Source organism: Myzus persicae, unplaced genomic scaffold (assembly GCF_001856785.1).
Source record: "Myzus persicae strain clone G006 unplaced genomic scaffold, MPER_G0061.0, whole genome shotgun sequence".
Taxonomy (NCBI): Eukaryota; Metazoa; Arthropoda; class Insecta; order Hemiptera; family Aphididae; genus Myzus; species Myzus persicae.
In genome coordinates this window covers 266,176-278,510 of record NW_019102436.1, presented here as the reverse complement: position 1 = coordinate 278,510, position 12,335 = coordinate 266,176, and the positions used below count along the sequence as shown (strand labels likewise).

Genomic DNA, 12,335 nt, shown 5'->3' with positions numbered 1-12,335 from the left:
TCAATTTAATTTATTGATTTCATAAACATTTGTAAGTTAATACATTAAATAGTAATTCAACTTTGCTGAGTATATTTTTCTCTCATTACTTTCTGTGTTAGGTACTGAACTGAATTTTCTGATTTTAATTGTGTTTTATTTTTATGAATTTAGAACATAAATATTGAATAAGTTTTTTCAGTTTGGTGACTATAATAAGTTATAACATAATATTAAGAATATACAAAAACTGCAACACCACTAATTACAAAATTGAAGTCGAATCAAATGCCAAAGTAATTGAGCATTGTAAAGAGCATTTTTAGGTATGGACATTGTTGTGATTTTTAGTCTTGGGAAACAAATGAGTTAGTAAAAACAACAAAATAGTATCAATTTTACTATATTTTCTCATGAAGCTTTCAGTCAATTTGTCAATTGATCACTTATTTTAATAGTTTCATCTCTTTTTGTTAATCGAAAGATAAAAGTGTTTCATATAATTTGTAGTGTTTGTTAAAATTGTTTAAATGTTTAAGTAGCTAGTTATTGTTGTACACTACATCTTAGTCGTCCCCATATACTTCGTCTCTACGTTATCTGCTATGCCTCCCTCCCCCACCCTGCAATATCACGTAGTTGGAATCACACTCGACGTAAACCTATACATATATAATATATATTTTCTACATTAGTTTTACATCGAATTTGTTATTGAACATCTTTTAGTTTATAAATTCTATGCGACATATTCGCACAACTCACCGAGTCCAACGGATGTTGTTGCGGTGGCGGTGGCAATGAGAATTCACTGCTAGCATTATCTGCTGCCTCGGATTCATCTCGATCTTTGATCGAGCCCGTCAACGTGGAGTTGCTACTGCGCTTGTTCGTACCTCTGTTCCTGACTATGGCGGCGGTCTTCTCCACGGCCTGTTCACAAATCCTGTTCACAGCCTCTCGTACGCTGTGTATCATGGTCAAACGGTACTCAGTGTCCAGTTCCGGTTCCTGGTCTTTTGAATCTCTGGAATTATTTGTATCAGCACTTACTTTTTATATACCTGTCACAATGATGTCTCTTCAACGTACTTTTCATTTTTTTGATCCACTGCCGGTGTATTCTCTATCTCTATTTTGGGTTTGAGGTCTGATTGGACGTGATCAGGTTCTTTGTTCTGCTCTGGTGTGCTGGTTTCTTCTATTGGCTGCTCATCACTTACGTTTGATTCATCGATTCTCGCTGATGCAACTGCCACATTGTGGTTCTCGTCTGCTTTGTCGTCCGTGTCAGATTTTTTTAACGTATCAATGCAATTGTCTATTGCAACTGGTTCGACTGTAGCACACTCAAGTGCGATCGGTACCATCATAGCTACATTATCATCTTGACGTTCAGTAGGTTTTGGTGAATTTTCTGCACCACTGTTCTCAGATGGCAACGATGATCCGCGAAGAACACCATGTTGTCTTTCACCAATCCCCCCTTCAGCTGTTGTTGTACTCGATGGTACTGATTCCCTAGAAGGGAGACCTGTAAAAAGAGAAAACAAAACAATGTTTAAATCATAGAAAACATCACTCGAATATGGTTACTGTTTCAGGCAGAACAAATCTTAGGTAGTCAAAATGTGTACAATGTCTACTAACCAATTCAAACGAAAAATGTATCGTTTATTACTATATCATCCAAATCTGCACCTATTATTTTATCAGATAATTGAAAAAAAAAAATATATTGTATTTTTTTCCATATGTTATTATATAGTCTTCAGTATACCTTCATATTTTACACAAATCGTTATTCTGGTCACTAACTTAATTTTATTTTAATACACGTCATTTTTTTTTCTTTACGAAATTTTATGTTGCGAGTTTAATTTGATTAAAATTGACTTTAATTTCCATAATATTTTCCTAACTGATTCTAAAATCCACTGTTTTCCAGCCTTTCGGGGATCGGATAGTGGTTGGCAATGTTGCCCAAAGAGACAGATGACTACATAACTATCGGTCCCAAATTGCCCCTTTTGATGAATTATGAAATGGCCAAAATATGTTTACATACATCTGTATAAATGAGCAGTACAGATGGTTTTGTTACAATTAAATAAAATTAATACATTCGGACTTAATTTTAAAACGCTTGTTTTTTATCCATGTTTATATATATTTTTTAAATTTGATCTAGCTATTGAGCACTAAGAGACATTTTAATTCACACTAAAAAAAAATTATATTCTTTTACATAAATGTAATTTATTCATACCACCCGCATTGACTTTATCATACATTGTTCTTTTAATCATTAACATGATATAAAATATGCTGCATACTTAGAAATGTATTACTGTGTCACACTGAGAGACATATAATCATGAAATTAAATTATTTTCAAGAAATTTTTGGCACAATTCCATTACCTATGTGATATTTTCATACATATTATAATATAGCCTGAGAAGGTAATACACGTATTCATTAAATGCACATATCCATTTATCCACTTGCTGTGTTCATTTTACCACCTACTACTCTCATAACTACCTATATAATAAATTTTTGGATAAAGTTAATCATAAGAAATCTAGATTTCCAGTACATAGAGTTTAAATTCCAATATCATTCAACTTTTGCACCAGTAGGACAAAACCAAAAAATATAAAAAATATAAATAAACTATACATTACAATACACTATACGAGTGGTCTAAAACTCAAATTACCAGTGGGTTATATATTTATACATCAAAGGTTCGCATTTAAAACATTTTCGAAGAGCTTTTTTTATTTTTTAAACAAACTAAGCTCTTGATATAAATAACTATAAGCTAATAACTATACAAATAAGGCATTGGTAATTATTGATGTTTAAATAAATACTAAAATACTAAAATGTAAAATTAAAAAAAAAATGTTATCGTTTATTAATAATAATGAATATTAAAAAGTTTCGAACTATTGCGGGCCACATCGAAAGGGTTCTCGGGCCACGTGTTTGAGACCACTGCACTATACTATATTATATGCCTGATATTATATTTCAAATAAATACTGTTTGTGTTATTTATGCAGACAAAAAACCAAACTAAATATAATTTTTATTTGTATCGTTAGAGTTTATATTTGTATGGTATCCGTATGTGTTTATTTATCGATGATCAGCAACTAAAGTATTATCATTAGGTATAATATTATATTTCAATATTTTTGTCTGAAACAAAATGTTGTATTAGAACTCGTATTATGTATCCATATTTTAGTATTTTCATACAACGATAAAACTGATGACAGTTGTTATTGTATGCTTTAGTTCAAGGCATACTTGATTAGTGATGTGGTTGCTCAAACGGGTGTAATTGTATTTAGTCGTGAGAAAGTTGTACACCTGTGACCAATGAGTAGTAGTACACCATAATAATATTAATATACCCCTATGCACATAATATGTAATACATCAAATTTTAGTTGCATGATTTATAATGAGAGATCTCAGTAAATTCATCTGACATACTCAATAATCATCATATCATCATATAATTTAAATCTCATCGTATCCACAGATATTACAATATTTACAATGTTTAAATATTTATACATTTTTTTTTACTTTAAGTATTAAATCAACTATAGATTCTACGTCAAAACCCGTTTTGATCTTAATTAACACATATTTTATTCCTGAAAAAACTAATATCAATATTTTAATAATATTTAACCAATAATTTATTCAATGTTGATATGGCTTTAGGAATGATAACCTACAGTCTAAAGGCTACAAAATATAATTCTTTTGAAGAGAATGCTTATACAGTTTATTATGCAGCTATGCACTGAGTCATTTAATGAAATATTGAAATGTATAGAATAACGACAGGTTTCAATAACAACGCAAGAGCACATCCATCATTAATAGTTATTGAATAGGTAGCTACATGCGCATCTGATTCAACTGTTCCTCAAACGTTATAATACTAGGGTAGTGTGTATGCTATCATATAAAATAAATGTAAATGTCTAAATAAATGTTAATTGAGTAGGCTAAATGTCCACTACTTTTCTTACATAAATAATTCAACAAAAATAATATTACGTTTGAGAGCCAAGGTTATTTTCTCATGCCTTGACACAACACAATTTTCGGAGACATTACCTGAATAAGCTAACCTAATAAATATGAAATAAAACAAAGAACTTTCTTGCACATAACCGTTGTTGTTTAAGTTTTTGCATTTCACGAAATCCCTAATGTAATATAATCAACTGTCTAAACGGGTTACGAGCTCCATAAATAATTTATTCCACTCACTTATAAAATATAAATATTTATTATGTATTGCATGTAAATACATGTATATCTAAATATATAATTATATCAAATTCAGAATGATACCATTTAGTAAATTCTTTATCTACTTAATATACATAAAATATTATACTTTTGTAGTTATCAAAATAAAGCAATACAAAATATTGTGTATAGAAAAAAAAATGTTTGTATAAAGTTATATACTAATATATTTTGAATTTAGGGGTTATTCTATTATCATTTTTTACACTTAAATTGTTAATATTTTTTTCTGTTTAGTATAGCTAATTTGGTTCAATTGAAATCATCTTAGAAATAATAATTTATAGTTAAATTAATTTTAATATTTATAACATTTAATTGTGTATACTAATTTAATGTAACTTTGGGATTTTCATTTATACGATTATCACCTTTTAATGGACTCACTTTGGGACCAGACTTTAACTCCATTAATCAAATGAGTCATTAAAACAAAATGGCACCCAAAAAATAAACAGATATTATTTTTGAAAAAATGTAATTAAACTCTATCAGTTATTAATTGAGATTTGACTATCTGAATTCTCATTTACCAATGATGCATTTATGATTTTCTGTCGAATCATAGACTCGCAAGGAGTATAATAAGATATTTTTTTTACTTGCGAATCGGTCCTGATTTTGTGTCGAATGGCCAATTATTTATAAATAACCGTTAGTTCAATAAGCGGTAACCACAGTACACCAATACTACAATTATAAGTTATAATATGGGGTTAAATTTTGTATAAAATAAACTTTTAATTATTATGCTATTGCAGTAAATAAAACTTTTTGAGTTTCGATGTTCAATGAAACCGGTGGAAACTACTAGGTTGGTTGGTCGGTAACGCTATAGCATTACCGAATAGCATAATATAGATAAGATAGTAAATTCTTTATATTGTTTTTGAAAAAAAATGACTATTCAATTCCTGCAATGGAGCATTCTACCACAATTTGAGTAAAAAATGTTTATTTTATTTTGTTTTACTCAAATTTACTCGAGGTCTCATTAAAATATATCATTGAATTGTAGCGATAGTTAATATATATAATATAGGTATTTCATATTTATAATATAGTTACATTATTTTATTTTACCTACCTACTTATTTTAGATATAATATTTGAAACTCCAAAATAATACATTTGTTCAAAAAAGATATTAATAATTTATCTATATTTTACCATAACATTTAACTTTTAACTTATTCAAATAAATTAATAACTAGTAATTGTATTATTGTTAACATACTTTTAATTAAAATTAAATACAATTTCACAGTTTTGTAGTTTTCATTAATTATAAAACGAACGAGGAAAGAACTTTTATATTTAAAGAAATATTACTTTTATTTTAATTTTTTTGAAGTATAACTTACTGTACAGTGTACTTCTAAGACATGATTTGCTTTACAAGTAGTAACGAAGTTTTTGATTGTACTCTTTATATTGTGACTGACAGTTACCATTTGGATAACAATAGAAAGTAGAAAATAAGAAATATGGAGAAATGTAAAACAAATAGTGAGACAATGTAAAATATTTTAGGTTTTAATTAAAATATTATACTATACTTTTTTATGAAATAGTCATGATGTGTAATTAATTGTTGAGCACATGTCAAATGAAAATGATTTATAAAACATTCTAAGTCGAACTATATTTGTATAATATGCTAAATATACGAGACAATTTATAATACACATTATATTGTAAGTTATAACAATTATAATATTGGTATACTCGTATTAATATATGAATGAAATGAAATGTATATATATTAGATATATATACATTATGGTTTCCATTTCAGATACTTGATTTTCAAAAATGTCTGCAACATCTGACTTATTCAGATTTAGCTCAAATAAAACCATGATAATAATAGTGTTTTATACGACCAACTCATACTTATAGACATACTAGATGTATAACATATGTCTGGGTTTAAATAGTACTTAAGTACCTATATATTTATGCCTAAATAGGTGTATTTTTAGATTTAGTGTACATAAGTTCATGTGCAATTCGGTATCGATTTACCTACCATTGTTACATAATTTGATAGAGAAGGGCAATCTCCTTGTTGTGATCTTGATATACCACTTGGTTTGATTACAAAAGAGGTTGAACTACTCTTTAATGTTTCTCGATATCTCCAACGACAATGTTTGAAAGATTTGTCGAGGTTAGTCGACTTGTTTTTGAATCTATAAGCTACAACCATATGGGCATTGGCAATTGCCTTTGGCCATACTTATATTTGAACAAACAATAAAATCAAGACACCAGATTTTGATTAAGTAATTTGTTTTTTTTTATCAGAAAAAAAATCCATTAAACGTAATGTCCCTAATAATATGTCACTTTTCTAGCAAAAAAATATAAAATAATTAATATTCACGATTTTTTTAATCGTTTTTAAGTTGACATTTTGTAAAATAAATGAAAATTTTTTAATTTTTTAAAGTTAACAAATTCTAAAACAATTTAATCTTCAATTTTAGGCAAATTTTTAATTTTTGTTCATATTATTTTTGGCTGATGTGTGATAACAATTCTAATTCTCAGTATTTATGCTTGAAAATGTAATGTCGATTCCACTCATAAGTTGTTTTATTATTTTTGTAAGCATTTAATGTTACATTTTTGACGAATTTTTGCTATAGATAAGTTCAAATGTCATGGTAGCTTATGTTACTTTTCCTTACTAGACTACTGTATTGATAAAATATTTTCAATAGTTCAATATACCTATACGAAACATTAAACCAAATTAAGAAAATAATAATAATAATTTAAATATAAAATATCCTTTATAAATACCGAATCATTCGTACCCTTCGGAATCGTTTTTTTCAATTCAATGATTCGTTTTTCAAATTCAACAAATGCATTATTGTGACTTACCCAATGACGTACTACTCTCAAACCTTTCAATACAACGGAGTGAGTTCTCAGGTATTTCAAATTATGAAATATCGGTGTGCCTTTCAGTGACAAGCAAAACTGCGCATATTATTACTATGTAAGTATTATTGGGAAAATCGAAGATAGTATCATAAAAGTGTCGTCATTTTAAATGTTAAAATATGATTTCGGCGAAAAGGTATTGACAAGATTTATCAACGAATACCTACACTAAATATAATGCTTGCCAGTTTGAATTGGTGAACTTTTCTGGTATTTATGTATATGTTTGTTTATTATTATTTTTTCCACATTTATTTGAATCGTAGTCGACCGCAAAAAATAAATTTCGGTTTGTCACTACAATGACGATAGAAATGGACTCTTGACAATAAAAATTATTAAATATTTACGAGACGTAGTTTGGAGTGAATTGAACCTTATTGCTCATCTATTTAAGTATTTATTATAACAGGTAACATTTCCATGGAAGCATGTGCTTATTGTTAAAACTCAATTTTATATTTAGATACATATTTAAATATACATCTATAGATTTACACGATGATATATTTGCATTGTATTTGTATGCACGTATTATTATCTTATTTTACAATTCAGTGCAAATAAAATAATTTAGTATTTTACGCTTGTCAATATCAGCCCGATCATGACACAAATTTTAATGATAAATACACACTTAAATACAAATATTCTCATTTCATCTTGACTAATAAAATACATATTTGTAATTTATGAATTTTCAACCATATAATAGTAAATTTAAAATAAATATTTGACGCTGCAGTGAACAGAACACAAAATATAACGAAGTCTGCACAACATATGTCATGTCCGACGTTTTACCAAATTGCATATGGAATTGAAAGCTGATGTTGTTTGTACCTACATCATAATAAACCGAGTAAAATTAAAATTAAAATTAAATATTTTTTTATAATTTTTTTAAGTTTTAAAAAGTAAAAATCAATAGTTATCTTATGCGTTGGTTAATTCGATAAAGTGTACATGCCAGTTGAGTGTTAATAGCGAAACATCCATGTTATTGTTATTTTATTAAAACGTTTTGTTTGTATTACACACTCAAAGGTTACACACCTTTACAAATATTGTTTTACTCAACAAATAGTTAGTTTACTGCCATACTGTACTTGGTTACATTTTTAACGAACTATACTATTATTTGTTCAATGTAATTTTTAAATGTTATCCCGTGAATGTTGTTCATTTTAAAGTTTTAAAATATTTTAGCCTTATTGATCAATTAGGTTTGTTGAAATAATGAAATCTTAAGTAAAATTATTCATTATTAACATTTATTATTTGATGCACATTTTATGTGTACAACACCTACACAATGATTGTAGTTCATGCAGTGTGTCAATAGAGCCATACAATAAGTACGTATCTTGTCGACAGAATATCAAATTACGATGTAGTGACACAATGCTCGCACACTCCATCCAATGAACATACACCCAAAAACGTTTTATAAGCATCTATTTCGTCCAATGGTTCAAGTATCTGTACTCATACTACGTATGACTACGTACTAACCTAACGTACGTTTATACATAATACTAGTATTTAATATGCATTTATAATATTAAAAATTATAATAATATAAGACCATAATGTAAATATATCAGGGCAGGGATTGAAACTGAAATTAAAAGCACCGATATTGGTACCCGTTAATATAATTTGATGCATGTACATTGTACAGGAATAAATCTGTACCAACAACTTTAATTTATTAATTTCGATTACCTACAGCTATAAACATCTGAACACTTATTTGGTAAAACAAAAAAAAGGTATCTTTTTTTTTTGGTTTTTAATGTTCTTGTTATTATTTTAATTGCAATGTCTATTTTTTTTTATCGATTTTGAGATGTCGGAACAGAATTGACAGGCATAGTAGTTTTGTATCTTAAAAATCTCTTTGAAGTGGTTTTAGTTTATTTTTGGATTTTTATTTTTATATTTTTAAATCAGGACAATCTGATCTAAATTAATGTAAAACATTTTTTTTCTATGGGGATAAATTGTAGGGTTTACTGTTATTAATATCTATTAATACCTGTTATTTATTCAATGTAACAATTTGTTAAAATGCATCATTAACAATTATTTTTTTGTTTTTATTTGATGGTATTTATTTTTAATTTTGGTAATCCTTGCTGGCTAAACTTATTACATTTCGAGATATCTACGATCAAAGAGAAGTCCCTAATGCTAAGTAGTCACATTGTTAGCCGTATGCTTGTACTGAGTGTTCTTTAAAATATTTTTAGGTGGGAAAGTTAGAAAAGTTGGTAAATTATTGTTCACTCATCCTTTTTAGATCTTATGAGTTATATACGAAGTTTCATTAGTGTTAGTCTATCTTCACCTCATAGTCCCTGTATTAGTTTAATTATATTTATACAGTCTTGATTAATAAATTGCAGTTATACAAATGGTTGGTGATACTTATTATATTTATATGTATTATACTCGTATATGCATTGTTTGAAATAAAATTTATAATCATTTTGTTAGTTTGAATTAAATGTTTTGTTTTATTGAGTGATAAGGTTTCAACAGCTGAGGTCATTAACCCGTAATAGTAACATATTGGTTTTAACAGTATTTAATACATTATGTTGAACAGTTAAGGTAGTTTGTGAAATATATTAATTTTTATGATTATGATTTTCTTACAGTAATTTTGCTAAGCTCACGTTTGTGAAAAAATTGTAGAAATTATTATAGTTTTCTTTGTTTATGCGTCTGAACTAACTTCTTCAACCTTATTTATTGAAGATGTGCTAGTCTGTGGAGTTCTCATTATACCTACACATTGTTGATTTTTAAAGAAGAAAAAAATGTATTTTACTTAATGCTATCAAGTGCTCAATAGTATTAGTAGCTGAATAATAAATAAAACAAAAATAATAATATAATAATATTTACAAATGATTCTAATGATTCTATACACATATTGTTGTTAAAAAATAATTCTATAGTTATAATTATAATTTTTATAGTTAAACACGTTTATCATATATCCATAAAAAATGTATTATTATTTTTCGATAATGCAATTTCAATAATTAAGCTATTCGGTGTTTTCCATTCAATCTGCGTTGATTATTGTTTAAGTACACTTTCCTTTACATATATAGAGATATTATGTTTAATTGTTATTTTATTAATCATTTTGACTATGTAAATTCCGATGAGCGGCTATAAATGTAACTTAGCCGACAGCCACCTTGGTAGGCAATGTACTACAATTCGATTTGATGCATGCTTAAACCTGATCTGCCCTATTAACCAATGCCAACAAAACAATTTGAAAAAAAAACCTAGTTCTACTAAAAAATTTAAAAAGTTGAGCAAAAAATTAGTTATTAATTAAAATAAACATGCAAATTGTATACCTATAAACATATTGTATGGCACGGCGGTTCGCGGGTGACTTAAGTTTGTTTATAATTTTAAGTGTGATTGCTTAAACTAACCACGATGAACAAACACTTATCAACAAACTCACTGTACAATTTTTCATTAATCTTCCAATTGATTCCACTGTGAAATGAGGATTAAGAAAGTATAAATTATCTGTTTTATATCATAGATAGAAGATAGATGGATCTGTTTTAAATAAATGATAAGCGATAAGCGTGATGCTTCGACCAAGGAAAATAGGGAGTTATTTTTATATAACTATAAATAGATATACCTACATATAGATATAGATGGATTGTAGAATTTTACTTCTCGGAACAATTCATATCTACACGCCAATCAAACACTGAAACACCACATAGTTAGACGGACAAAAAGTTATGGTTGCATGTCGCTATGGAAACCCACAGGTCGCAGTGCTGTAAAATATGTATATTGTACATAGATATACAATTTATACGTAAACAATTTATTTTTGCCGATTTCAATACTTTGAAATCAAAATTTTGACAAATCCTTTCTTAGTGGAACTTGACATTATAATATTAATCTATCTTTCTTTATCAAACAGAATAACAAGCCAATAGGGGAGATAGATTATATAATATTAAAGTGATATTCACAAATACAAGTTTTGGTCAAAAATGTATTAATTATCTGGGTCCTGTCATATTTAACTCTCTGTCGATTGATATAAAAAAAAATATTTTAACGATGCAATTAACATTAAAAAATGTGTAAACGATGTTATATTTAGCCAACTAAGTCTTTGTTTATTTTAAGTACAGTATTAATATAGAGTATTTTTGTTTTTTATAACACAATGTTTGTTGTTTCTTTTTTTTTTTAAATTTTTTTTTTGTTATGTTATTCGAATTAAAATACTAAAAATGATGTTCATTATTACTCCCTTCACCACCACAAGCTTAGCTTAAAGGTGTAGGTAATTTTTTTTATTATTTCTAATTTCTAAAATCCTCAAAATTTAAATTCGATAACTCAAATAGGTTCATTATTGCTAAAGTACACTTTCCTGTATATATAGAAAATTACTGCTTCGACTTTTTGCTAAAATAGATATTAAAATCATAACTCGCAATAAGAAACGTATTGTCTGCATAGTGTGCAAGCATAAACTTAGTTTAATTTGTATTTTGCTATTTTTAATATTAAAGTTAAGTTGTTGTGTATTTGTTTGTATTTAGTGGTTATTGATAAATTAATTTAGTACCTATCTTTTATATTTGATATTCCGGGTTACAGTTACAGTCCATCGGCGTAGTGAGGGGTTTCTAAACGTATTAGTTTTTAATTTTGAGAGGTGTCTAAATAAATTAATTTAAGGCAAATCTATAATTTTGTGAAATGATTGTGTAGGTATAATCAGAATTTTTTTATTTTTTTTTTATAAGAAAATATGCCAACGAATGCCCTATTGATTTTTATAAATAACTATTAACTGATAACTATATTTTTTTATTTGGGTTTACCACCAACTAATTCATTAAAATTAATATATTGTGTTTTTTCACAATATTTTTCTATCATATAGGTACAAAATATGTTATATTACCTTTTTGTGGGACAACATTGGTATTGTTTTTTTTTTTTTTTTTTTTTTTTTTTTTTTTTTT

General features: G+C 27.2%; 1 protein-coding gene across 2 annotated transcripts in view; it reads right to left on the bottom strand.

Moving 5' to 3' along the window:
- The window catches only part of LOC111032160, a 151,412-nt gene that overhangs the window by 25,878 nt on the left and 113,199 nt on the right, over positions 1–12,335 (bottom strand). For both annotated transcript variants that reach the window (XM_022312392.1, XM_022312393.1), the window contains exons 3-4: positions 1,072–1,513; positions 745–1,006 (exon numbers count right to left, since the gene is read on the bottom strand). In XM_022312392.1, the coding sequence (XP_022168084.1) occupies positions 745–1,006; positions 1,072–1,513 (704 nt within the window). The remainder of the gene's footprint in view (positions 1–744; positions 1,007–1,071; positions 1,514–12,335) is intronic.